The sequence below is a fragment of the Periophthalmus magnuspinnatus genome, chromosome 10, assembly GCF_009829125.3.
Source record: "Periophthalmus magnuspinnatus isolate fPerMag1 chromosome 10, fPerMag1.2.pri, whole genome shotgun sequence".
NCBI classification, from domain to species: domain Eukaryota; kingdom Metazoa; phylum Chordata; class Actinopteri; order Gobiiformes; family Gobiidae; genus Periophthalmus; species Periophthalmus magnuspinnatus.
Window position 1 is genome coordinate 34,543,014 of NC_047135.1, and position 27,525 is coordinate 34,570,538.

The 27,525-nt window shown below is 41.9% G+C and overlaps 1 protein-coding gene across 3 annotated transcripts in view; it reads right to left on the reverse strand.

Moving 5' to 3' along the window:
• Positions 1–27,525, reverse strand: part of LOC117377414 (glutamate receptor 3) — a 170,389-nt gene that overhangs the window by 19,214 nt on the left and 123,650 nt on the right. For all 3 annotated transcript variants that reach the window (XM_033973810.2, XM_033973809.2, XM_033973813.2), the window contains exons 5-12: positions 24,234–24,287; positions 23,400–23,561; positions 21,711–21,878; positions 20,250–20,354; positions 15,393–15,497; positions 13,100–13,306; positions 9,855–10,228; positions 8,643–8,841 (exon numbers count right to left, since the gene is read on the reverse strand). In XM_033973810.2, the coding sequence (XP_033829701.1) occupies positions 8,643–8,841; positions 9,855–10,228; positions 13,100–13,306; positions 15,393–15,497; positions 20,250–20,354; positions 21,711–21,878; positions 23,400–23,561; positions 24,234–24,287 (1,374 nt within the window). The remainder of the gene's footprint in view (positions 1–8,642; positions 8,842–9,854; positions 10,229–13,099; positions 13,307–15,392; positions 15,498–20,249; positions 20,355–21,710; positions 21,879–23,399; positions 23,562–24,233; positions 24,288–27,525) is intronic.

Genomic DNA, 27,525 nt, shown 5'->3' on the forward strand with positions numbered 1-27,525 from the left:
CGTTTCGCAATTTCCTACGTTTTCCCGGTTTTAATTCACACGAAGTTATTTCAGTTTTTCCCTGTATATTTTTGTTAGTAGTTATTTTCTGTATCTATATTTTTCATTGTTTTGGTCTTGGTTGTTTGGGTTTCGTGTCCCGGAGTCTCTAAATACTCGCCAACGTACTCGCCGTTCTCTCTGCTCTAGGTCCGACGCCGCCCCCTGCTGGTGTCTCCATGCCGGATCCAGCCTCGCTTCTTTTGTTTGGCGAGTCCAGACGTCCTATTTTTGTTTTTTATTTTGTGTAGACGAAGTTTATAGGTTGTTTTGTTTTTTTTGTGTTAGGTTCGTGACGGCGGCGGCGTGTTTCCAGCTCGTACGGCTCTGTATGAGGTCGTCCTGCCCAACGAACCGTCCTTATTTTACCTTGGCTGGCTCACCATTGTCTTTTTCCTTTGTTACTTTGGGTTTTTTTTGGGTGCACGGGGTTTAATAAAGTTTTTTCTTCCAACAGCTTTCAGTCGTCACACGAGCAGCTGACACTACCGAGCCAAGTTACAGGTGAACTCTGCGGAGAGGAGACGCCGCTCGCAGTGAGAAACCGGGTTTATTTCAAGTTAATGCCACACTGTGAAACCTTTCAGGCAAACGACATCTCCGCGGAAACAGAAGAAACAGGCGACGCTACCGGGCAGAGTTACAGTTGAAATCCGCGGAGAGGAGACGTCGCTCGCGGTGAGAACGCGGGCTTATTTTAAGTTAATGTCATACTGTGAAACCTTTCAGGCAAAGCAATAACATCTCCATGGAGACCAGCGGGCGCCTTATCCTCCATCAGCAAAGTTCCAAATTTAAATTCAGTGGGCGTAGCTAAAAGATAAAGTTATTAAAACAATTTCATCGCTATTATTCCTTCATTTTATGCACAAGAAACACATTGCGGCGCCGCGTTATCTGCATAATCCCGAGCACCGTTGTGAGTTATTTGTTGTCACGGTAGCATTAATTAAACAACCACATCTGCCTACTTTATCAGACTCGTTCACTCCAGCTGTTAAGTCTCCTTGAATATCAAAACAGATTCCAAGCCAGTTCTTTTGAAACCCTCAGTGCGACATAAACACGAGCGTTTGTAACTTTCCCAAAAACAGAAATGCTCCTCCGACTGCACAAAAAAGATCCATGACGGGGGACGAAGGCCATGAAAGCGAGCGCAGCGCCGCAGCCTCGGGTGACAGCTGCCGAGAAAGAGCAACTCAAACCTCCAGCTCTCCCACAGTCTCCCAAGGTAAAGCAGCAGACAGCCCGCAGAAACGGAGACGGAGCCCAGAAGAAGCGCTATAGTCTGGGGAAGAGGAGCCAGGAGCGCAGGGGAGAGCGGCTCTGCCAGGGAGCCTAGAGCCAAGCAGACTTCCACTGGGCACATCCAAGATCCCAGGCCAGCTGTCCCATCAGCAGCAGCAGAACTGAGGCTTTCTGCTGGGATCTGCTCCCCTTGAGATTGGAAAGTAGTATTAGGAACTTTTTATAAACTTTACTGCGATATATGCTGTCGGCAAAAGTTTGGACACAACATCGCATTTGATATTTTATTCCTTTTTTTTTACACACAGAAAACAGCAGATACATGAAGCAAAGATATATGGAATTATATGGTAAAGAGAAAAAATTTAATAAGTTATGAAGGAAATGAAGCAAAATATATGGAATTATATGGTAAAAAAACAAAAAATTTTATAAGTTATGAAGGAAATTAAGCAAAATATATGGAATTATATGGTACAGAGAAAAAATTAAATAAGTTATGAAGGAAATGAAGCAAAATATATGGAATTATATGGTAAAGAACAAAAATTAAATAAGTTATGAAGGAAATTAAGCAAAATATATGGAATTATATGGTAAAGACAAAAAATTTAATAAGTTATGAAGGAAATGAAGCAAAATATATGGAATTATATGGTAAAAAACTAAAAATTAAATAAGTTATGAAGGAAATGAAGCAAAATATATGGAATTATATGGTAAAGAACTAAAAATTAAATAAGTTATGAAGGATATTAAGCAAAATATATGGAATTATATGGTAAAGAACAAAAATTAAATAAGTTATGAAGGAAATTAAGCAAAATATATGGAATTAAATGGTAAAAAAACACAAAATTTAATAAGTTATGAAGGAAATTAAGCAAAATATATGGAATTATATGGTAAAGAACAAAAATTAAATAAGTTATGAAGGAAATTAAGCAAAATATATGGAATTATATGGTAAAGACAAAAAATTTAATAAGTTATGAAGGAAATGAAGCAAAATATATGGAATTATATGGTAAAAAACTAAAAATTAAATAAGTTATGAAGGAAATGAAGCAAAATATATGGAATTATATGGTAAAGACAAAAAATTTAATAAGTTATGAAGGAAATGAAGCAAAATATATGGAATTATATGGTAAAGACAAAAAAAAATAAGTTATGAAGGAAATGAAGCAAAATATATGGAATTATATGGTAAAGAACAAAAATTAAATAAGTTATGAAGGAAATGAAGCAAAATATATGGAATTATATGGTAAAGAACAAAAATTAAATAAGTTATGAAGGAAATGAAGCAAAATATATGGAATTATATGGTAAAGACAAAAAATTAAATAAGTTATGAAGGAAATGAAGCAAAATATATGGAATTATATGGTAAAGAACAAAAATTAAATAAGTTATGAAGGAAATGAAGCAAAATATATGGAATTATATGGTAAAAAACTAAAAATTAAATAAGTTATGAAGGAAATGAAGCAAAATATATGGAATTATATGGTAAAGAACAAAAATTAAATAAGTTATGAAGGAAATTAAGCAAAATATATGGAATTATATGGTAAAGAACAAAAATTAAATAAGTTATGAAGGAAATGAAGCAAAATATATGGAATTATATGGTAAAAAACTAAAAATTAAATAAGTTATGAAGGAAATGAAGCAAAATATATGGAATTATATGGTAAAGACAAAAAATTAAATAAGTTATGAAGGAAATGAAGCAAAATATATGGAATTATATGGTAAAGAACAAAAATTAAATAAGTTATGAAGGAAATGAAGCAAAATATATGGAATTATATGGTAAAAAACTAAAAATTAAATAAGTTATGAAGGAAATGAAGCAAAATATATGGAATTATATGGTAAAGAACAAAAATTAAATAAGTTATGAAGGAAATTAAGCAAAATATATGGAATTATATGGTAAAGAACAAAAATTAAGTAAGTAGTAAATGTTTTTCGGACTTGAATCGAAACTATATATATAAAAAAAGAGTGTTAATTCATATTTTGTTCATTTATTTCTTAGTTTCGAGCGCATATATCAGGTCCACTTAAAGCACATTTCACAAATTTGTTCGTCTATGAGCTTGAAAAGTAGTGGGAAGAAGAAAACATATTAAATCCCACCCTTATCCTCCATTAAACCATAAATTAAATGCCCTGTTTAAACTTCCTGTTCAGCTGAAAAAAATCAAAAATAAATAAATAAATAAAAATAATACATATATATACCTATACTTTTTTTTTTGCTACATAATTCTATAAATCTTGCTTCATATATTCAATGTTTTCTGTGTGTGTATAAAAGTAGTAAACATAAAGAAAAAAAAACAAACATTGAACGAGAGGGCGTGTCCGACCGTTGACGTTTGACCTTTGACCACGTTCTTCAAGTTACATCTTTGAATCTCGAGCGCCATTTCTATCCCTCGCAACATTTTCATTTCTTACAAATTACATAAGCGATTTAAACTGCCGCGGTTGTCAAAGTAACTCGTCAAAGGTAAAGTTTGAGCAGTTTAATCCAATTTGAATCAATACTGAGATTCAGTCGTTTCTAATCGTCAGTGAGGCTTAGAGTTTCTTAAGAAATCTACAGCAGAATTCAGACTTTGGAGGAAAAAATGAAGTGGCTATGCTTAAAGGTAAGTATAGTTTATGCTCAGAAAAATATTCTTAAAAGCGTTTTTGTTTTGTTTTTATAAGACAAAGCAAAAAAACTTAAATCTTCACTTCTGGTCAGATTCCTGCTGGACACTTCCTTATATCTGTCTGAAATCTGTCTCCAGTTTCAGCCTTAACGACCCTTTTCAACCTGTAACCGCAGTCTATTGTTCTCTTTGTCCCTGTTTGCTTTGGGTCTGAGGATAGAGTTGTAGCTCGGTGAGAGATTTAAGACGACGAAATTTAAAAAAACCTGAAAATTCGCGTCAATCAACAGGAAGGAAATGGGAATTATGTTTTTGTCCTTTCGCCCATCCCCGGTCAGAAGTTCCACTGATGTGTACTGACTGTCTTTGCCCTTCGTGTCAGAGCGTTATAAACTAAACCAGGTGAAATCGTGAAAAATTGAAGAGAGTCAGAGATGATGACATATGTCTTGTTTGAAACATCAGACCTGAATTCCAATCTGCAGCTGGATCCTGCCACATGGCTCTCATTAAGCCCGCTGTATTTACTCCAAAATACATCTGCAATATTGAAATCATATTAATCAGTGTGTTTTTCTCCCAGCGCCGCTTTCATTTGAAAACACATGGGAAATCAGTTAATGGTGTCGTCTCCCGTTTGTAGACACGAGCGTGGAGCCGTGACAGTCGTTATAGAGACGGGTTTGACTGGACCGGGACCTCCGCATCATTAAGAGTCGACCATAGACCAGCGGCGCCCGTACAGAGAGCGACTGGCAGCCATCACGAGCGCACAGCCGCAGAGACGTATAGCTGTGTGCTTCCACCTGCAGCGTCTGTGATCCAAACGCTCTGGCATGTGTTTCAGTGTGTTTCGCTGTGTTTCGCTGTGAGGATTTAAGTGGTGCCGTCACATGTGTCACAGAGCAGCTCCCACGATTTATTACCTTCGCATTAGCCCACGGCTTCAGCTGTTTCTTTGTACTTCAAAACATGTTATTAAATGCAAGGTTTGGATTTTTTTTCCTTCAGATTAAAGGGAAAATGTTACGTAACAGTATTCTAATATTTTGGTTGTATTAGTCATTTTTTTCGCCTGCTCTGGGAAACACGTCTCGTCGTTTCATGATCTAAAGCCCGACGCACTAAAGGATTTTTCAGTCTTAAATGGTTTTTCAACAGGTGACAAAAAGTGCAGACCGTAGAAACGAGGAGAATCGGATGAGATTTTAAGACTCAAAGACTGCAGCGAAGAGACCGCACGCCACAAGCTAAAAAACAAGCCGACAAAGCTAAAAAAAAGCACTATTGTTAGCTGTTTTCTGTCGTCGCGCAGTGTAAAATGACTCATTTTGAGACTGTAAAGAGTCTTCTGCTTTAGATACAACTCAAAACTGCTTTATTAGCTTGTTAGAAATGTGGTGCAGTGGTTCAGATAAATGCTTTTAATGCGCAGAAGGCTGGAGATAAACCACACAGGAAGTAGAGTCGCTATCGCTAATCTGCAGAAGCTTCAGCCTGATCCTCACTGTGTGGATCTACTCTCACCTTTTTACTTTTAACGAACGCTCCAGACCGGATAACGGCGCTGTTTTGTGCACTGGGGTCATTCTTCGCGAAGGACACGCACAGTTTAACTTTACGACTTTACGACTTTAGGTGGTTAAGTTGCCTAATTCTTTCCATTCCTGTTTCCTGAGTTTGTATCTTGCGCCTCGGTGTCCGTCACTCCGTCTGCCTTCGATGCGATGTTTTATTGGCTGTTGCTGTGGTGATGTTTTGTGGTTACGACATGACAGCAGCTCGGAGTCGCAAGATACAAAGTCGGGTCACGCCTCCCTGAAGTCGAGAAGAAGCAAATCGGGTCCTAAATCAGGCAAATTACCCTGGAGTTTGTGGAGGATTTAACACATTTTATCCAGACAAGACAGCTGTTTTGTGCTTTTCTTTTTAACCCGAGTTGGCACTGGTTTGTTAGCTGCTCTTCTGCCCGTTTAACCTCCTCCAACACTTGTAAATTTTGAAAAATACTTCAGATTGTACGACCAAAAACACTTAATCTTAGTTACAAATCTGTATTTCATCTGGCGCAACGTTAATTTGTCAAGAAGCCGCGCACACATCCAAAATAAACGTTTAACTCGTCGTCTTTGTCTAAAAACAACTTGAAAGTAGATTCAACACTGCGCCGTTGTGAGCTTTTCGACCCAGGGGTTAAAATAAATGAATAGCTCTTAGTGCCAGCAGGCTGCAGCTGTGGAACATGTGAATTGTTTGTCTCCTGCTGATGAGTAATGAGGGAGAGTGAGATAAAAGAGCGTCATATCGTTCTCGCCTTCACACGCAGAGTTCGGTTTCATTAAGCCTTCTACAACTTATTGCTTAGCGGACGCTTGAGATGGGACCGTTAATATTTCTCCACCAAAACCAAAGCGCTGGTGAATTTCTCAGCAGAAGGTTGATGACCCTGAAGATACGCGCCGCTGCTTGGGCCGGGCTTTCACGGCTAACGCTCGCTCGCTTTGGATTTTAGCTAATTTATGACTTAATTGCCGGGCAAGTCCCTCCTGCCCGGGGACACTTTGTTTGCTTATTCCTTCTAAACCATCTTCCCTCGCTCTGCTTGACCTACAGAGCTGCTTTTCATCAGTCTACGGCCACATACCTAATTATGTTTCATAGCCGACCTCAGTTTGAGCTCGGTGTTGGGCGCTTTGATTAGCCTCCTGTTTTTCTATCACCTCTGGAGTCTAGCACGTTGTTATCACACTTTCTGCTGACAGCCCCGGCCGCTTCAAGGTTGCACACTGCGGTACTGGTGCATTAATTCCACAATTATGTCAGAAGGGTTCAAGAACGGCTCCTCAGTCAACATCCCTCATTTGGAGCAATCTAACGCAGGTCAATAATGTTGTGATAAAAGGTGGAGGGAAGAGTTATGGCAGTCAGGAGTTTATCAAGGACTTAACACAACCAGGCCAAACTGCAGCCCTCCTGATTATTGGCTCTGCACGGCGGGGGCTAATGTGAGCGATGTACAGAACGTGCAAGGAAAGCCTCATTTGTTTGCTTGAGGTGGGGAGATTATAAAAGTATGGATAATCTTGTTGTTCGGAGGGTATGCTAAAACTGTATATCGAGTGCGTATTGAGCAAGGGCAGATTAAAAATGGAAAAGGATCAAAAGAACTTGTATTAAACTTCCAAATAAGGGTTTTAAGTTGTATTTCAAAACTTGTTCGGGTGATTTTACATTTGTCTGACACTTAAATCAGACCCATTCTGCAAAATTTGAACACGTTATATTAGTTTCCGCTCACAATTTAGTCACCGACGTCGTATTTGGACTGATTTGAATCGCTTATTTTGCAGATCAACCCGCATTTTCACCTATTTCACCTTTATATTTCACGCCGACTCCTCTGCACTTACTGCGTTCTCCAATTTTATTTTCCCGATCAATGATACACGTAGAATTTGGCGACGTTGCGTAGTCGTTTTAGTACAAATCTGCGTCTTGCTAGCGTGATTTTGGGTGATTTTACATTTGTCTGGTGGTTAAATCAGAGCCATTCTGCAAAATTTGACCATGTTATATTAGTTTCCCTTCACCATTTACTCACTCGGTGTCCAATCTACGGCCCGGGGGCTAAATGCGGGCCCTCAAACCAGCTTTTATTGGTCCTCACGTCTCCTACTGAACCGGCCCAATTGATCATAATCAGTACTTTTATCAGCAAATCAAACTATTTCTACCATTATAACCTCAAACATCACATTGCATCGTGACACAGACCTAAAATGAATGTGTTTAAAGTCGTATTAACGCTCAACGGCTCCGTCAAAGCTGCGTAAAAAACACGGCACTGCATTGATCGCCGGTCCGTGGTCCTCTGCTTCGAATATGTTTTGAGATGTGGCCCTCGATTTAAAAAAAAGTTTGGACACCTCTGCGTTAGACCGATCTTTAATCACTTATTTTCAAGATGCCATTTTGCCAATTAACCCTCATCGATACACGCCGACCGCTCTGAACTTAATTTGTTTTCTAGTTTTATTTTCCTGATCAGTGATACACGTAGGATTCGGTACAAACGAAAAAAAATCTGCGTCTTGCTAGCGTGACCTGCAGTTATCCATCGGCGACAACAGCTACACAGCTTTTTGTTGTGATGACGTTTACGGCGACATCCGCTCCCACTGGACACCACAGTTTTCTAACGCAGAGGTCAGTGGATTTGTTTCTTTTATTAAGTCGTTTCAGATGAAGATTACGATTTAAAATGTGCAAATTTTGACGTAATGAGTCACAGCTGTCATAGATTATAACTATATAAGCACAATACGTCTGATTTAAACCGCAACTAATGAACTTATATCTGAATATCATCCTCTCTTGATCAAAATTATATACTTTTTGTTAATTAAAACGATTAGAGTAGAGTAAATCACCTGCTGGATCTGATTACACAGGCCAACATCTCTCTCCATTTGCTTCTCGCTCGTTGACACCCGTTACTTCCCGGACCACTTCACCGCAGGAGCATTTGACAAGAGCCGCAGTTGTCTGACCATCGCACATGACCCTTGACAAAAACACTCCGGCGCATGTATTCTCCTCCTCTTACCAGATAAGCTTTGTGGACAAAAGGCTGCCTCTTATATCCCGTGTGTGTGAAATCGTGTGTTGTGTGGTACTCACCCTAAAAAACTCTTTTGTAGACCCTGAGTCTAAAGTGCCATATGCTATCTCAGTCTGCTTGGCCAGATCCTCTGCACTTTCTATGGGAGAGACCATCCTCTCCACTGTGAGGAAGGCCGCCAGGTTCGCCGTGTAGGACGAGATGATGATGAGGGTGAAGAACCACCACACCCCGCCGACGATGCGCCCAGACAGAGACCTACGAGACACACAGAGGTACATCAGCTGCAGAGACTTATTTATACATTAAAGATCGATCGATGTGGGTTTTTTCATGGCTGATGTTGATATCGATTGGTTTAGAGTCCAGACCGACTGACGGCCGATGGGTTTTGTCGATATTTTTTTAAGGCCGACATCATAGACTGTATAAAAAAGTGGACGTCACCCACAGCGTTCGGTTCCAGCCAAATGAAACTCATCGAGGCAGTTTATAGGGTGAATTTGGAGCCAAGTTTGGACCGTGAGTATCATAGCAACCAAAGAGCCAATCTGGAGCCAGGCTGTTGAAGATAACGCCCCGTAGCAACGCTGTCAATCGAACCTGTTGCTAACGCTAGCGGGAGCAACCTCAGGGAAAGACGGCGCCTGATTGGTCTGTTATTAATGTTTATTTCTTGATTTACGGACAAAAATGGAAAAATAAAAACACCAGGATCATGTAGGAGTGGGTTAAAACGAACATTTAAGACGAAAATGACGAGGCTGACGCAGAAGTTACAGAGAGAGGGCGACGATTTCTCAATTTAAAGTGAAATAGAGCCAGAAATGGAGTCGATGGAGCCGGAAGCGCGCCCTTGCTAGCACGTTAGCTCTGTCCACTCACATATACAGTCTATGTCCGACATGTAGGGCTGATTTTGAACATTTTCCCATTTTCGTAAGGTTTTAAATGAATATAAATACTGCCTATACTTCTCACTGCTCTGCATAATTAAACTAGAATGAGGATTATCTCAATAGAAATGATTTTTAGACATCCACAGCCCTGTTTTTATTACGAAACCATAATGAAGCTGTGGAATCTCATTTTGTAAATGCCACCATCGCACTGAAGTGTTAAAATAAAGCTTTATGCAGAAATCGGTGAGCTCAAACCGAGAGATTTAAGGCTGATAGCCAAAAAATATTACACGTGCCATACTTTATACTACTTACACTTCTGAACAATACTAATAATCATATATATTAAGGGAGAGGGGGGTGTTTTACCTTGGTGAGATGTCGCAGCCTTGTTGCATGAAGGCACCCAGGGAGAACCAGAGCGAGTTAAAGATGCCGAAGTCGTTGGGAGGGTCTGGAGGAGTCTGAGGGTCTTTGGTCTCGTCCTGCTCCTCCAGATTCCACTCGTACGGACTGAAGCGGCTCACGAGGAACAGAACCACGCTCACCCCGATATAGGCAAACACTATACACATCCAGATCTCATAGGCCAGCGGGTCCAGGAAAGAAAACACTCCCGGCTTGGACTTTTGCGGCTTCTTTATCATAATGGAGATGCCCAAGCTCATAAAGGGCTTGGAAAAGTCTATCACCTCCTCTCGAACCAGTGTAATGGTGAGAGGCGCAACTGCTATATCTGCTCTCTGGAAACAGGGACAGGCACAGCGAGCGTTAGACAAAGCAGCAGCACCTGTTTAGTGAAATGGGAAAATAAAGGTTTATCACGTTGTACACTCATAAAGCTCATAGTCAGAGGGAATGCAGAGGGAGCAGCCTGGCACATGGACCACTCAGGCGTAGCTTAATGACCACCTGTATAATAGCTGTCATTTCCTTATTTTTATGGGGGCCACACACTGCAGTGATGTAGATACGCCGCTTCGCTCGTTTTGAAAATAAAAAGCTTTCGTTCCCTCACATGTCAGTTGTTATAATGTTATGGCTGAGTAGTGACGCTGGCCAAGACTTTTAGATTCACAGAACAGTGAAGAAGAGTATTTTTGAGTTTTTTGCTTGAAGGGAAAAAGACAGCTTGGATACACTCCACTAAGGCAGATGGGATCTTGAGTCATCCCTGACCAAATGCTCCTTAATCAGAACTCAAGATGCTACAGAAAGGGTAAAAATATTTCAACTGTCCCCAGTTGCTCAAAAGCTGTTGCACTTCCAGATGCAACAAAAGCCAACCGTACGATCATCTCTGCAGGAAACTGAGAAGAATTTAACTTTGAGGTAAAATACTGAGCAAAAACGCAACAAACTGTGCAGCTTTTTCTATATTTTAACGACTTAGAAATGACATAAAAGTTGTTTATTTCTGCTGCTGGACAGTCCACTCCAGGCTCTAGTCCAGCCACAGCTGCCCTGGAGTAGACAGATGGAAGAGAGGCTGCCAATCTGTGCCATCTGCCAGTCCAGTCGCTAATGTTTCTGTCTGGGTGAAGTGTCTTGCTCAAGGACACAACAGAATGCAGTATTTGGGATCAGTATAGAACTCAAATATAGGTCTGTCACGATAATGATTATTATATATCGACTTATCGTCCAGTATATGAAGGTGGAACAATTTATTTTGGGCCTTAATATTCATCGTGAGTACTTTTACTTTGCAAAAATTGGGATATTTGGAGTATTTTTCCTCTAATATGATAAGATTTGAGCAGTAGAAGGGTAAATATGTCCCTTTTATGCCTAAATATTGTTTCATTCTGCTGTTTATTTGTTGCAGCTCATGCTCTTTAGTGAATCAGTCTGTTTAAAAATGATTTACTTTGATTATCACAGGCATAAAGTAATTTCAATATTATCGTTTATTGCAATAGTGATATATAACGTCTACTCTTATGTACAACTCCTGGATCCAAACCAAAAGGTGTTACTCTTTCGCTGCATAACAAAACACAAAACGACTGAATAGAAATATTATTTTAAGTCACTATCACTTTTCCCCAACTTGTTTTTTTCTTCTCAGTATGGTATTTTCTCAGTTCTTTATATAAACATGAGTCGTGTTGACCGCGCGCCTTTGAGCATCGAGTGGATTTCCCAAACACATCCAAATCTGGCATAGTCCTTATTCCCTCCAAGCTGTTTCTCTTTATCTCCCTCCTTTGCTCTGCTACTTCAATCACATTGTATTATCAAAACACAGTCGTAGAGGTGGGGCTGCAATTTCAGAAACCACCAGAATTCTTTGTAAAACGACCAGAATATAATTAGTCTCGTTAGACCATGTTAGTGCTGCTTGTGCTGGTGTCATTAATTAAATATCGCTCTGTTTTAAAGCGGCGGCGACGACTCTGCGGAAGATAATTCTTGGCATTCTGCACTATTGTCATTTTATGTCCAAGCAGAAAACACCGAATTGAAGAAAATGTGTTTTACAAGGTCAGAGAAACGGCAAACTGGCCCAATAAACACGAGTGTTTTCTTTGCCCTGTCAACGCCGCAGTAGAGGGGCTATAACCATTTAATCCTCGTGCGCCGTAAGCAGCACTCAATCAATGGCGAAGGAAAGTACGCAATAAGGAACAGCCTCGGGCCTAACCTTTAAAAGACAACTAAAATCGAATTAATTTACTGGTCAAAAGGTCAAAATGTACAAAACTATTACTCCACGACCGGCTGCTGTAGGATCACAAGACACGCAAGGATTTGACAGCGATGTGATTGGGATATTTTCTGCCCGTCGTATCTGCGGGGAGTGGACTTTTCCCATTTGAAAGGTAATTTGGTTGCGATCGCACATCAAACCGAGCAATCTCTGCCGCTGATAACTGGGAAATTGAACAGATGAGGAATCGTAACCCTGTGCATTTTGTGTTTGGACCTGTTCAACTATTGTGGCCCTTGACAAGACGACGAGACGACGGGGTAAAAAGAGAGAGAGACGAGGAGGGGGCGTCGAGGGGGGCGTAATTTGGGAGCGCGGGAGGTGTTGCTGTTGCGCGCTCTCAGATGTCGAACACGGCGTGACCGTTCGCTAATGCCCCAGCTACAATCTTTAATGGAGCACAGCACACATGGATCTTGTTGTCACCGGCCACAATTTAGCTGTTGATTCGAAAGCAAGATTTTCTCAGCTGTGAATTTACAACGTGGCATATTCATCATCATACACATCAAACATGGAAACATAATCACTTCAAAGGCGTACCATCGTTCATTCATCAAAGTGATTAGAGTGTGTTTGCCATATGGACTCATTGTTTGCATGTACCTACCTCTGTTTGAGCTGTAAAAGAGAAGCGTTCGACTCTAAGGGGGATTAATTGCAATGAACAGCACTGAGAAATGATTTCATTTTCTCCGTCTCGAGATGATCACCAACTCTCTGATGTCTGTGGCTGCACTTGGAGTTTTCTGACACAGTGTCACACTTTGAACTGGACATGAGCTGATGAGTTCAAATGAGTTGGTGATAAGCTTGAGACAGAAAAATGAGATCTCCTCTCATGTTGAAGTTCCTTGCAAACTGTCATGTAATCAGTGAATACAAGGGTCCCAGTACTCACCCCATAGACCAGTTCACCCACCATCCCGTTCCACGTCTTGGTCTCGGGGTCACGGGCTCCGTACTTCCCATCCATTACTATAGACAGTTTGTACTTAATTCCAACATGTTTGGCAATCTCAGATGCTAAATCGACGCAGTAGCCTTCATATCTGTCATTCCCCTCCAGATGCATATAATTTTTCTTGTACATCACATAAGGAGCTTCCTGTAGGTTCAAACACACTTGGTTTATTGTGCTGCCGTGCCTCGCGCTCACATCCAGTCACTCAGTAATATGCACACATGCCCGCACTTCACTCAAAGAGCTGATTTGACCCAGAGTCATGCTCTCATGCAGATACAGATGATGCTCACAAATGCAGAAATATGCAGTGATAAGAGAAATGCAATCGAATGGTCACACTGCTCTCATCAAAGCCGCTGCAGCCACACACCCAGCCCAGTGGACTCCCTCCCTCTGAGCCCAGTGCACTACATCCCTCTGAGCCCAGTGCACTACATCCCTCTGGGCCCGGTGCACTACATCCCTCTGAGCCCGGTGCACTCCCTCCCTCTGAGCCCGGTGCACTCCCTCCCTCTGAGCCCGATGCACTCCATCCCTCTGAGCCCGGTGCACTCCCTCCCTCTGAGCCCAGTGCACTACATCCCTTTGAGCCCGGTGCACTCCCTCCCTCTGAGCCCAGTGCACTACATCCCTCTGAGCCCGGTGCACTCCCTCCCTCTGAGCCCAGTGCACTCCCTCCCTCTGGACCCAGTGCACTCCCTCCCTCTGAGCCTGGTGCACTCCCTCCCTCTGAGCCCGATGCACTCCATCCCTCTGGGCCTGGTGCATGCCCTCCCTCTGGTCCCGGTGCACTCCCTCTAAGCCCGGTGCACTTCATCCCTCTGGTCCCGGTGCACTCCCTCTAAACCCAGTGCACTACATCCCTCTGGACCCAGGGGGGCAACTCTGGCCGAGTCATAGAATAAAAAGTAAAGTTTTAGAGAAGAGCAGCATTGTGCAGACTTAATTTGGGATGTGGGCTGGGAGCCATTGGTATGCGAGGTGTGGGCTAGCGCTGAGTGGGTGGGATGGGGATGGGGATGGCTTTCATAAGTAAATGCCAGTGACAGGAGAGGGATCAGAGTGCCCACTGGACCTTAACATAGTCAAGCACATTGGACCAAGGCGTGGTAAATACTGTTCCATTCCAAACAAAAACAACATAAAAAATAAAAGAAAGGAGCCATTGTTTGCTGTTAAGAAATGCAAAATGCTGCATAAATCAAATAAATAATTGGAGTGGGAGAGCAGGACCGTGCTAGTTATGCTCTCCCTTTGAAAAGGCTGGTGTAGCTTGTCTATTCTTTCATTGAGCACATAATCATTACCAAACAATAAAGCGCTCAGGAGAACACGTATCGTCATTACAGCCACACACAACTAGAGTGCATGTAGGAGCAATGGTTTTATTTGTTCTGTGCTGAGCGTAGCCCTCACCTCGGATCCTTTGAGCAGTTCCTTCAAGCTAACACATGTTAACCTCCTGACTGTACGCTCGTATGCAGATGCTTAATGTTTACTGGTGTTATTCAATGTGGCTGGCTTATTCCCTTGAATGCAAATGTAATCTGCACAAAATGCCAGAGCTCCAAACATTATTATACAATATGTTGTTTTAAAGTGTTTGTTTTCAGTGTCAGATCATTATCCAGCTATCAAATAACTCTCTGCAATGTTAAGAAAGGACATTTACATTTCAATAAACATTTACTGGGAGTTTAATGTGGATACGACTCGGAGAAGGTCATACTTCAACACAGAACATTTAAGAGGGCAACGCAAAATAGAGCAGAGAGGCCAGAATCCCGTCTCCTCCAGCTCCGTGAAGACTTATTTTGCTTTGCCTGTCTGTCAAACCATCTCTGTATAACTGTGTTCATTCTCGGGCCAGTCTATCCCGATGTCATTGAACATTTACTTGATGAGGAGAGACAGGTCTACTTACGTATGCGTTTGTATGCGTTTGTAATTGATGGAGTCAACCATAATAATTTACCATTATTGTGATGTCACTGCTACGACAGGCCACTGAAGTATGGGAACTCAAAATGCTTTGGCACCCACACTGATACAGTTGAAACACTCTCTCGCAGATCGACTGTTTCAACATGTAGTGAGTGGATGGAAAGCAACACAAAAAAGATGTAGTTCTACCCGCCCAGGACAAAATGTCTCACTCATCAGAATCAACACCATGACCTCGAGTGGCAGAATACGTCAAACATTTAAAACTGCACAGAAAGTGTACCATAATAGTAGTGACCACAATCGTTCGGTTTTCCACTGAGGAGTCGTTGGAGACCTGCGGGTCCATAATATTTACAAAGCGAGTGTATTCGTTCCAGTACCCGATCTGCAAAAAGAAAATGTTTCGTGATACCCCATTGTTTCAAGACATATACTGTAAAAAGACACACAGTTACACAGAAAACACGTCATCACAACAGAAATAAATGTTCATATGTTTGATCAGGGGTCTCAAACTCAAATTATCTGGGGGCCGCGTCAGGTATTCCACAAAAAAAGCTTTGTTAAAATCTCAAAAGTCATCACTGTTGAGAAAATACGCCAATTCTTGTGGATAAACATCGTTATTTGTTGAATCGTTTGTGACAGGAGTACACAGCGCAAATGCCACGCTAAAATTAAACTTTCATATTGTCTTGCGGGCCACAAAATATCGTCTCACGAGCCGCAATTGGCCCCCGAACCGCGAGTTTGAGACTCCTGTGTTACATGTTTGGGCACAAAATGTAAAGGGTTAAACCGTAGACTGTATAAAGACGCTCTAGGGGTTCATTTGGAGCCATTCTCGGGGGCAGGACGTGGGCGCTTAGCAACGCTGTCAATCAAACCTGTTGCTAAGGCCAGCGGGTGCGACCTCAGTTTTTCAGTCGCTCACTTCTTATTTGCTAGCAGGTTAGCTACGTCCATTTATATATACGGTCTATGGTTAAATAGGCCTGTCATGATGATCAATATATCAATTTACAAAAGCCAGAACAATATTTTTGGGGTTAATATTTATCGTGTGTACTTTTTCTTTGCACTACTGTGATTTTTTGGCATTTTTTCGACATTTTTTTGGCTATACGATAAGATTTAAGCCATAAAAGTTTAAATAAATCACTTGTATGACTCATTGTAGCTACAAACTAAGTACTAAAGTGTTTCATTCTGCTGTTTACTTATCGCAGCTCATGTTTTTTCATCAATATTATAGATTTTAGAATAGTTTTTTGGGTGTAATCCTGCTTTACTATCATCGTTACGGCGTAAATCAGTTTCAATATCATCATTTCCTGTCTATATTTTCTCCATGAGTAAATCGCATGTCAGAGCGTGCTGTCGTGACGGGCCTTGGGTTGAAACAATTACGCATTTTATTATTTAACAACGTAGCAGATAATTTAGTGCAGTTTGTAATTTCAGGCCTTAATGGAGGTATTCTCTTGTAAAAGCCACCCATCCGGTTTTCAGGCTGTTTTCTACTGTTTTATAGCAAACTCTTTATGGCAAAAAATATCAAAAGGTGTGCAGAGTATGCGGATTAATCTCGGGCAAAACACAAGCATATGGCAGCGTACTTGAGCCCCTCCTATTCCCAGCATCTCAGGTTTGAAGATACATAATTGATAGGCAGGACCGTGCACTGCATACACATTTAATAATTTAACATAACATCCCACTGGCTGCAGTTTCTTGCGCGCAGGCCTGTCTTCGCCGTTTCGCCGTATTCTGCTGTACTACAGATGCTTAAGTCAAACTAATGTCAAGTGTTTGTTTGCCCATCTGAAATAATGGCTCTGGCTCGTGATGAAACGTGTAGCGTGTTTGGCTGCCAATAGTGTAACTGTTGCTGGCTCGATTCTCCCTCCTCACATCTGGTCTGCGTCTTTTTTTTTTGTTTTTTTGCCCTTAGATCTTTAAATGTTCCGGCCAGACAGGTGCACGGAACTGCAGGGATTTTAACTCGCCACGTGGAGGCGCTAGAAAGCAGGAGACTTATCGACATTCAGCAATTGTAAATATGGATTGCAGAGTCGGTTCAGTCGCCGGCCTGATAAAAGCCGTTGTGTCTGATAAGGGCGCGGGGAGAAGAGGTGCGCTATGGAAAGCTGCACTAGAGGCTATAGTCTGATTGTAATTCGAGCTGCCTGGACACGTATCGAACCTAGCATCAAATATGACAGTCACAGCTAAGAAACCTCGTCTGACAACAGCGAGGGGGCGCCGTAGAGACAAAACTTCAGCCTGTATAAACTCATTTTTTGCAAAAGTTCCAGAAAAATCACGTTTAAAGCTGTTGTTTTGGGACACATGTGCAGGAAGTGACCTTATAGTGATGCTGTAAGTCTGCGTTTATGTCAGTTCTCTTTGAGTTTTTCAGATTTTAGGTGGAAAATAGTTAAAGATGCAACGTTTAACCTTTCTGGCAGAGTGCACACCACCTTCTGACCTCAATGGAGATGCAGAACTTATTGATTTAGCTGGAATTTCTCACTGTATGGTACGTTATATCCTGCATTTTTTCACAAATCTGACTTGAATGTATTCCCTCAGTCATCCAGGTAAATTAATTTCCGTCAGCTGGACAAAAAGCTGTAGGAGTGAAGACGTTTCGCCGCTCGTCCAAGTAGTTCTTCACTTCTGAACTCAAGAAGAACTTGAACTTCTTTTAGCACGTTATGATGATTATTTATGTTTTGTTGTGTTTCTATTGTGATTTTAACGCCTGACAACAGCAAGGGGGCGCCGTAGAGACAAAACTTCAGCCTGTATACGCTAATTTTTTGCAAAAGGTCCAGAAAAATCACGTTTAAAGCTGTTGTTTTGGGACATTTGTGCAGGAAGTGACCTTATAGTGATGCTGCAAGTCTGCGTTTATGTCAGTTCTCTTTCACTTTTTCAGATTTTAGGTGGAAAATAGTTAAAGATGCAATGTGTAACTTTTCTGGCAGAGCGCACGCCACCTTCTGACCTCAATGGGGATGCAGAACATATTGATTTAGCTGGAATTTTTCACCGTATGGCACGTTATATCCTGCATTTTTTCACAAATCTGACTTGACGTTGACCTCATGGTGTCGCCTCGTCGTCTTCACGTAGCTGGAACAGTTTAATGCGACACTACGGAACATTTTAGGCAAAGGAGGAACATCTGAAGCGGGTGCGTGGTTCAACTTGCGACCGAAAAGTGACAGCGTAGCCATATTTTGCGGCGTAGACGAAGCAACAAGCGGCGACTTCAATGAAATGGTCAGCGTTTATAATGTTGAAACGCTGCGGAACGATCAACCGAGCGTCTCCTCGTCTCCCCGTGTCCTCGTGTCCTCCTTCCTACGCGTCCCGTACTCTCTCCCCGTATTTGGCTATTGGCTGTGCGGCCTGAGTGATACTAATTGAAGTGTGGGCTCAGAGGCCTGTGAGGCAGAGGCATAATCACACGTCATATCAGCCCGAGCCCACTCTGATCCAGCTAACGAGAAAATCCGCAGCTGTCTGTTGGAAGTTGGCGAGGTTATAAAACCAGAGGTCATCATATGTTACTGGTTAAAATGCAAATGTACCGATGGGAATTACCGTTTTGAAGAGCAGCCAGAGGAATTCTTGGAGCCGCTTTCTACTGTAATTGGTTATTTGAATGGTAATTACTGTCAGGAGAGGACCAAAATTCATAGCTACCCCATGGCACAGAAGAGGTCCTCCATCACTCGTTTGATAGGACAGTTTGAGCTATCAGATCTCAGGGCTGCGTGTGATTTGTGGGGCTTGTAATACACTCGGCGTAGCTCATCAATGCCGCCGCCTCACCAAGGTAGAGCAGGCAATCAGCGTTACTCCGGTCTGTCCTTTGAGCCCCGCTTGTCCCGTGGCACAAAAACGACTGCATAAGCGCTCTGTACTTTAATCAATGGCGGTGCGGGTCTGTTTGAAAATGTCATGCTGTTTTATGAAATACTTGTTAGCCCTCAGTCTTGTTACATGCGGCGTGCAATATTTTCGGTAGCGGGTTTGTCCTTTCTGAAGACGTGAGACGGGATTCTGCTTTGACAGCGGCTCAAACGGTTCTGTTTAGCTGCGCAAATGACGGAAAGCTTTTTATTCTGCAGCTGTCATGACGTCTGTGTAATCCCTCCGTCGTCCAGGTAAATTAATTTCCGTCAACTGGGCAAAAAGTTGTAGGAGTGGAGACGTTTCGCCGCTTCTTCACTTCGGAACTCAAGAAGAACGTGAAGAAGCGAAGTGAAGAAACGTCCTACAACTTTTTGTCAAGTTGAAGTTTTCTTTTAGCGCGTTATGATGATTGTTGTGTTTCTATTGTGATTTTAACGCCTGACAACAGCGAGGGGGCGCCGTAGAGACAAAACTTCAGCCTGGATACTCTCGTTTTGTTCAAAAGTCCAAGAAAAATCGCATTTCAAGTTGTTGTTTTAGGGCATTTGTGCAGGAAGTGACCTTATAGTGATGCTGTAAGTCTGTGTTTATGTCAGTTCTTTTTGAGTTTTTCAGATTTTAGGTGGAAAATAGTTAAAGATGCAATGTGTAACTTTTCTGGCAGATTGTATCCCACCTTCTGACCTCAATGGAGATGCAGAACTTACTGATTTAGCTGGAACTTTTCACCGTATGGCATGTTATATCCTGCATTTTTTTCACAAATCTGACTTGTAATCCCTCAGTCGTCCAGGTAAATTCATTTCCGTCAACTGGACAAAAAGTTGGAGTGAAGACGTTTCGCCGCTTCTTCACTTTGGAACTGATGAAGAACGTGAAGAAGCGGCGAAACGTCTTCACTCCTACAACTTTTTGTCCAGCTGACGTTTTCTTTTAACACGTTATGATGATTATTTATTGTTTTGTTGCGTTTCTATTGTGATTTTAACGTCTTTCTTCTTCCGTAAAGCTCTTTTCAGTTACTTTGTGAACCAGTTGTGCCGTACAAATAAACTTCCCTTGCCTTGTCTTGCCTTTTCTGCTGGTTTTCTCTCTTGGATCAATACAGGATGGGGATTGCGTCGTCCTAAACCACGGTTGTGTGCTCTTGATAAGGCTCGTGTGACTGATGTGTTGACAGGTGATGGGGCCTGTCATTCAGACTTACCTTCCTCGGCCCACCTGTTTTCATCTCATAAATGTCTATGGTGTAGTTGGTCCTGCGGCCGTAGTTGTCAAACTGGATATTTCCCGTCATCCCCTGCACTTGAACCTGCCGAGAGAGATAGACATGCACACGTTTAACGCACAAACCCTGAGCTCTTCTATCAAACAGAAAACAGTCTGTTCCACCTTCCTGCGCTGTGTTTTTAAACTCCACACACCTTCATTTCTAGAATCATTTGGATGATTTCAGTCGTGGAATTGACACTTTTTCCTGAGCTAAATGTAAAACGTAGCTATTACAGTTGTGCCTCGCTATATCGCGGTTCACCTTTTGCGGCGTCGCTGTTTTGTACATTTTTTTAGCGCAATTTTTCAAGCTTTTTTACAGCGTCTGAACGTGCATTGTGTTGTGCGTCCTGATTGGCTGTTGGACTGTAGACCATTGTGTCGTGCGTCCTGATTGGCTGTTGGACTGTAGACCATTGTGTCCTGCGTCCTGATTGGCTGTTGGACTGTAGACCATTGTGTCGTGCGTCCTGATTGGCTGTTGGACTGTAGACCATTGTCCATCAGTCTCCTCCGTGCCGTGTCTCCTGTCCAGTACAGAATGTGTTCAGACAAATTTACATAAACGTTGGATCTCAGTGTGACTCTGAAGTGCTGTACGTTTGCAATTTGTTTTCTCCCCGACAAAACCCACAATGTCGATGAAACGTTCTGCACCGACAAAGACGCCTACGAAGTTTTGAACTTTGAGAGAGTTTAAACGAGAGAGAAATGTGAGAAAATGTTAACGCCTGTGTGAGAAAAGTGTATAAAGTGTGTGGTGAGGGGTTTTACAGACAAAAACATAGAGAATAATTAAAAATAAAGCTGATACTTCGCGGATTTCTCCTGTTGCGGGTTATTTTTAGAACGTAACTACCTCTTCATGACATCATAAGTTGGAATGGAGCATTTTAAGCTTTCGAACACGTGTGAATGAAACAAAACACACTCCCCGTCTTGTTTTTGAGGAGGTAACATCATTATAACACGCCTTAAAGCTCAGAAGAGTCAGTTTTGCATAATTTGGGACCTTTAACGCAGATTGCCGTTGCGCTAAAAAGGGAAAAAGACAAACAGAGACATATAGAAAAGCAATGGCTCGGTGCGTAGAGCTGGTATTGAGGCGTTCTTGTCCGTAGAGCTACTGGAGTGAGCCGGAGCTGTTAATCAAATGATGAACTGGATACACTTTAATAAAAGATGTAGTTTTATGCTAATGAGAGGCAGGATTTGAGAGCGCTCCTCACACAGATATCTGCAGGCGGAGGGAGGAGACCGGCTCCACTGTCAGTTTCCATCTTTATCACCCGGCGAGCTCTGCTATCTCTGCTTCACTTCTTCTTCAAGCCGTTCTTTACTTATCAGTCTCCCCCACTCCCTCCCTCCCGCCCCCATCCCTCCTCCAGCGCCCTACCGTTTTGAGCGCTCTCTCGATGTCGATGCCTTGGCTCCAGGGTACGGCGGGATTGGCCAAACAGTCCCCGGCGCTGCCTCTGCGGGACACGTCCACGCGTTGGCGCCGCAGGTACCGGAACGCCTCTGCGATCACCAGGATGGCGTCGTGGGTGAGGGCCGAGGTGTACTGCGGGGAAGGAGAGAAAAGAAAACGGGAGTCAGACTCAAGAAGAACGAGAACATCCGAGGAATGGGATGGCGTGTGGAAGCGCGGCCCCGGGACTCCTCGCCAAAATGCAGCAGCGCTCGTGATTTTTTATAGTTCGGAGCTGCTGGCTGAATATTTCTACTCTTAGGAAGTAAAATGTAGGTCAACTATACGTACTTTACATAGTCGGCTCACACATTCCTTGTTGGATTTACATTTTACTATTTTGAGTGTGGGGTTAGCTTTAGCTTTAACGGACCGGAATGTGGGTATTTTAGTTTCTTGGGTGATCTCGAATATGCAAACTTTTTCACTAGAGTGCAGTTTTGACACGGTAAAAGTAGATTAAAGGTCCTATATTACACAAAATGGAGTCATGTGAGCTTTAAGTCCACGAAACAAGTGTGATGTAATCGGTTTGATAAGAAAATGGTGTTAAAAAAGTAAAATTGGTCCCATATTATGCAGTTTTCTGATGTTTTAATGCAGTTTCCTCCTCCTATAAAGCTCAAAACGCTCTTTTCCACCTTGTGATGTCATAAAGTGGTAGTTTTCAAGTTAAGCGCAACCTTTTTACCATTCGCTTAGTAGAAATCGGCAATTCCGGGACTGAAATAACCCAAATTATTCTAGAAATGAAGGTGTGTAGAGTTTAAAAACGCAGTATATTACCACATGATGACATCACAAGGTGGAACAGAGTGTTTTTTTTTCTGTTTAAGTGAAGAACGCAGCCTAAACTTGCAGGATTCGTGTTAAATGAAACAAAACGCAACTCCAGGTCTGTTTGTGAAGAGGAAATGACATTATAACATCAGAAAACGGCGTAATATTGGCCCTTTTTTTACTTAATTAACACCATTTTCTCATCAAACCGATTACATCACACTTGTTTCCTGGTTTTCCACAGTACCTCCACTTAATAGCACTTAACATCTTAAAATTATGCGAGCAAAACGCGGTGCCATCTTGAATCAGCTGAAGTGAAAGTTCGAGGTGCTTCATTACTGAAACACTTCGCTCTAAACAAAATAATGAGTGAAAACCCTGGGACTGGGGAGGAGTAATCTACCGGTCAGGACCTTTCCCTCAAAGTTTTACTGCAGTTTTGGCCAAAGACGAGCGTCCTAATGCAACACTTTGTCTCCTACGCGGTTTCCCTTCGTACCGTTGTGACCTTTCCCCCGCTCCTGCCTCCAGACGGCCGGCCGTTGACCACCGCGCCATGACGAAAATCTAATTAAACGCCATTCAAAATCCATTTCTTTCTTGATCATTGTTTAATTAGATGTAAATTGAAGCTGTGATATAACCTCGCCTCGCGCTGCCTATCAATATATCGATCGTCGGGCGGGATGAAACGCGGCGCTGCGGGGAGTCGAGGGCGTCGAGGGGGAAGACAGCGACAAAGGCAGACAAAGGATGAGAGAGGCAGAAGTGATGGAGCCCACTTCAGAGGAGCGGGCCTCGTATTCCACATGCACGACGCTGGCGAAGCACCTTCAGAGGAGCGTTCCGGGCTTCTGGGAATTCTCTTTCATCCAGCCGCTCCCAGCGCTGCATAAACTGTTGTACAATGGGGTTCTCCGGGTTCACAATCTGAAACCCCGAGATGTTGGCTCCGCCGGCGAAGACTTTGTCCAGGCTCACGTTGGTAAATCCCTGGGATGAGACGAAAGAGTTAAAGAGTTATGTTATGAAAGGAGTACTCCAGTAACTTGTTCTACTTTGAAGCGGCTTAAATAAAATGAAAGAGAAAGCGGGAAAGGTCGGGCGGTGCGTTTATGGAGCGCTGTAGAACATGTGTGTGCACTTAGACCAGCCCGGCTTCTCTTTGTGCTACTAATGAAATGATTTCACAAGTTTAAAATCTGCTGTCAAATACTTGTGCGTGTCACCAGCTGGACTCATTTTACACCCAGAAGTTTGGAAAGAATTATTTAAAATACAGGTGTGGTTAAAAAGTAAAGTGGGCATGCCTGATTCTGCCTGTAATTGTTTCAGTGCCTTTAATTTCTGTTACGTTTTTGTGTTTTAACATGGACACTAATCTCAAATATGTTTCCCATTTCATTTTCACATAAGAATCCTTGTTGAGCCTCCATTTGTTACAGAATAAAACAGTTTTTCTTATCGTGAAGGAAAGGTGAACAGTCCGTCAGAAGCAGGTCATTCATCCCATTGCGCCTTGATCAGCAAATATCAAACACGTCATTTTTCAAACTCAAGTCTTTAATCTGCCCGTTGTGCTCGTAATGTTCAGGGCAGGTCCCATCACACACGGCGTGGAGCAGATCCAGCCCGCCCCGGTGGAAAGAGACGCTTATTACTCACCAGATTGGCCAGAATGTAGTGGTAACCGCGGCTGTTCTTCCCCAGGGCCACGACCTAAGGCACAAAACATCAATACAGTCAACCATCCATGGGAGAACAGAGAGACGCTGGGTTTAAAGGAGCAAACACAAACGTCCGGCATCATAACGAACTGAATCCGACTAAACCTGTCACGGTAATTACTATATCTGCAGTATTTGACTATTTTTTCCAGCTCTGTGTTCATTCCCTGCGCCTTTTTTCGCACTAATGGTCAATTTTTTTCTAAATTTGACGTCATTTTAAGGTTTTACGATCACGTTTGAGTTGTCGATGGTCCGATAATTAACCTACATGACACATTATACACACTAAAACTAACTATTTTAGTGTTTTATTGCTCTTTTTATCCATTACTGGCCACATTATGTTTAATATTATTCACTTAGAAAAGGGTTAGCAGTGATTTTCCTGTTGTAATATTATTGTGAAAGTGTTAAAATCCATGTCAGTTTTATCGTTGATCGTTATATTTGCAGAATCAATACGTCGCACTTCAAAATGTGCTACCGTGACAGGCCTGAATCCTACTCGAGTGATGTATTTTAGAGTGTAGCAGTACTTATATTTGAGTAAATGTTTTGTTTACTCTTCCCACTGTGAGAATGTCCACGACTGACGAAAGATTAATATTAAACGATTTGTACAAATGTCTTGTTTCTAGCCTGGCACATCCGGACTGATGTGTTCTCTTTGTGTGTTTTTATACAGATGGATCTCAGTCTGGTCCCTGTCCTCTGTTGCGTCTCAGTCCCGGTCAAACGTCATCGTCCAATCGGATTTGTTTATTTCGGTGACACGTGTGAAACGGAGGAGCTCATTGGTCACCTGTGATTCACAAATAAAACCAGATTAGCAGAGTTTTGTGCGTCTTTCACCGATTCTGCACAAATCCGACATGTTTTTCTGCCTCCTGTGAGATTTTATTGTATTTCTTTATTTTTTCCGATACAGATGGACCACGCCTGCCCCTGATTGGCTAATCCACCTGTCAATCACACTCATCTGAAAACGGCAGGTTCATAACTGACACGACTCACATTTTCATAAAGTTTTGAAAAAGTTCTGTATCCCAGGCGACTTTCTTGCACCAATCCTTCAGATATGATTTTTTTTTTTTACATTTTTATGATCTGTCCTTTGAAAATACCAGATTTTACAAGTGCATCAACGTCACAAGATAAATCAGAAGTTACACTCGAGAAGTCGTTTCTCCAAATACTTTTTACATTTACTTGAGTTTAATGTCTGTCTACTCCACCAACCTCTGACCAAACTTTTCTTTTCTTTTCATTTCATTTTTTATTTATATATTTATTATTATTTATTTATTTATATATTTATTATTATTAATTTATTTATATATTTATTATTATTATTATTATTATTATTATTATTATTATTATTATTATTATTATTATTATTATTTTATTTATATATTTATTTATATTTTTTATTTATATATTTATTATTATTATTACTTTTATTTATTTATTTATCTTTATTTATACAGGAGAATCCAATGAGAGCGCTGGGATTCTCTTTTTCATGGACGCCCTGTTTAAAATACCATACAAACAGAATAAAACATAGTCCATATAAACTTTAAAAACAGGAGCAGATGTGTCTAAAAGTTCATTATCAGATTATTTAATTGCGATTGTGTCTCCAACGTGTCCAGTTTTGCTTTTCCTTGCAGTATTTTTTTCATTTTTGTGACGCCAAACAGCTAAAACGACTCTTTCCCGTCTCAGTTTTGGTGCAGTTTGGGTAGTTTTTAGCCTTTTGCATCATGCGATCTGATATTAAACGTTCCGGTATCGATGATTAACAAACAGGTGAGGCATTCTGGGAGTTTTTGAAGTCGTTCCTTAATAGATATAATTCACACAGAGCAGTTCTCTTCTAACAAACAGCGATGACCAACCCACTTTTCATAGAGAAAACAGGCACAAAACGAAGGGCAGAGTGAAAGTGAACGCAACGTTTTCAAAGCAGAGGTCGATTTCTGCCTGCGTATCGAGCGTAGTTTCAATTCCGATACCGATACTACGCTTTAACAACCTGCCGATACCAGCGCAGAGACTCAAACAGAAATAAAACAAGAAAAAACTGATCCAAACGTGTTATTTCGCTGCTAATGATCTGTTATGTCACTACAGAACAGCTTTGCATCTTATTACGTCAATCTGTACATCGGCTGAATCGATATTTCAAAGCCGATATCCGATCCCTGCAACTCTGACACCAGTATTGGATCGGTGCGTGTCTAATTCAAAGCCGTCCTGGCCCACGTCCGACTTCTGAAGTTCAAAAACAAAGAAAACGAGCCGCGGAATAACAATCGAGTGGAGTCGGCTTCATTAAAGAGGAGCCGATAATGAAGTACAGCAGATTTCAATATTCATCTCACTCGTATCTGTTAAGTACCGGAGTCACGGAGCAACTGTCGGACAGAAGCAGAACAATACGATCAAAAGAAAGTTACAGGGAGACGGGGAGACGTGGCGCTTTGAAAATATCACACCTTCAGAGCGGAACAGCGCGGTTCAACCCACGCAGACGCTCTCAAAATAGTCCCCGGCGTTCTAAGCATTACTATAATTCCGATGCCCACCATATGCCGTCGTTTATTTGAGATTTACCGCGTATATTCCACAAATTCATCCGGTTGTCAGGTCTAAATCGGCGTTGAGTCGATGACACAGTGGACGTGCCCTTCAGCTCGTCCTCGCGGTGTTTCCCGTAGCTGCTTCTGTTTCTGGTCGGTTCACGTGTCAAACGCGTCAGCCCTGTCTTTTTTTTTACATTATTATTTATTTTAGATACATACGAGGGTCTTTTACAACTGAGGCGTCGCGTATGTGTTTAAATTCGATGATTTTGTCACGTTTTCTGTACTGCAAAACAGCTTTAGATTTAGAAGATTCGTGACAAAAAACCCCAGACGGCATCGGTAAAGACGGTAAACGTTAAAAATCCGCTAATATACGCGAACATCTGTCTACTATTTAAAATTATCCATGGTGTTGCTCGTCCTTCCCTAAAAACGTTCGCGCACTGAACTTAGAAAAAAACAACTTGAGTCAGTAGGGCGCCCTCTAGAGGAGAGTGCAGCGCTCAAAAACGTAGGACTTTCTCTTTCGCTAACTCGTTTTTCTCTGTTGTCGCTGCGAGTCGGTGGAATAGTTCGTCAGACGAGGTTATAACGTGCACAAGTTTTCAAAAGTTTGCAAAGAAATGGCTAAAATCA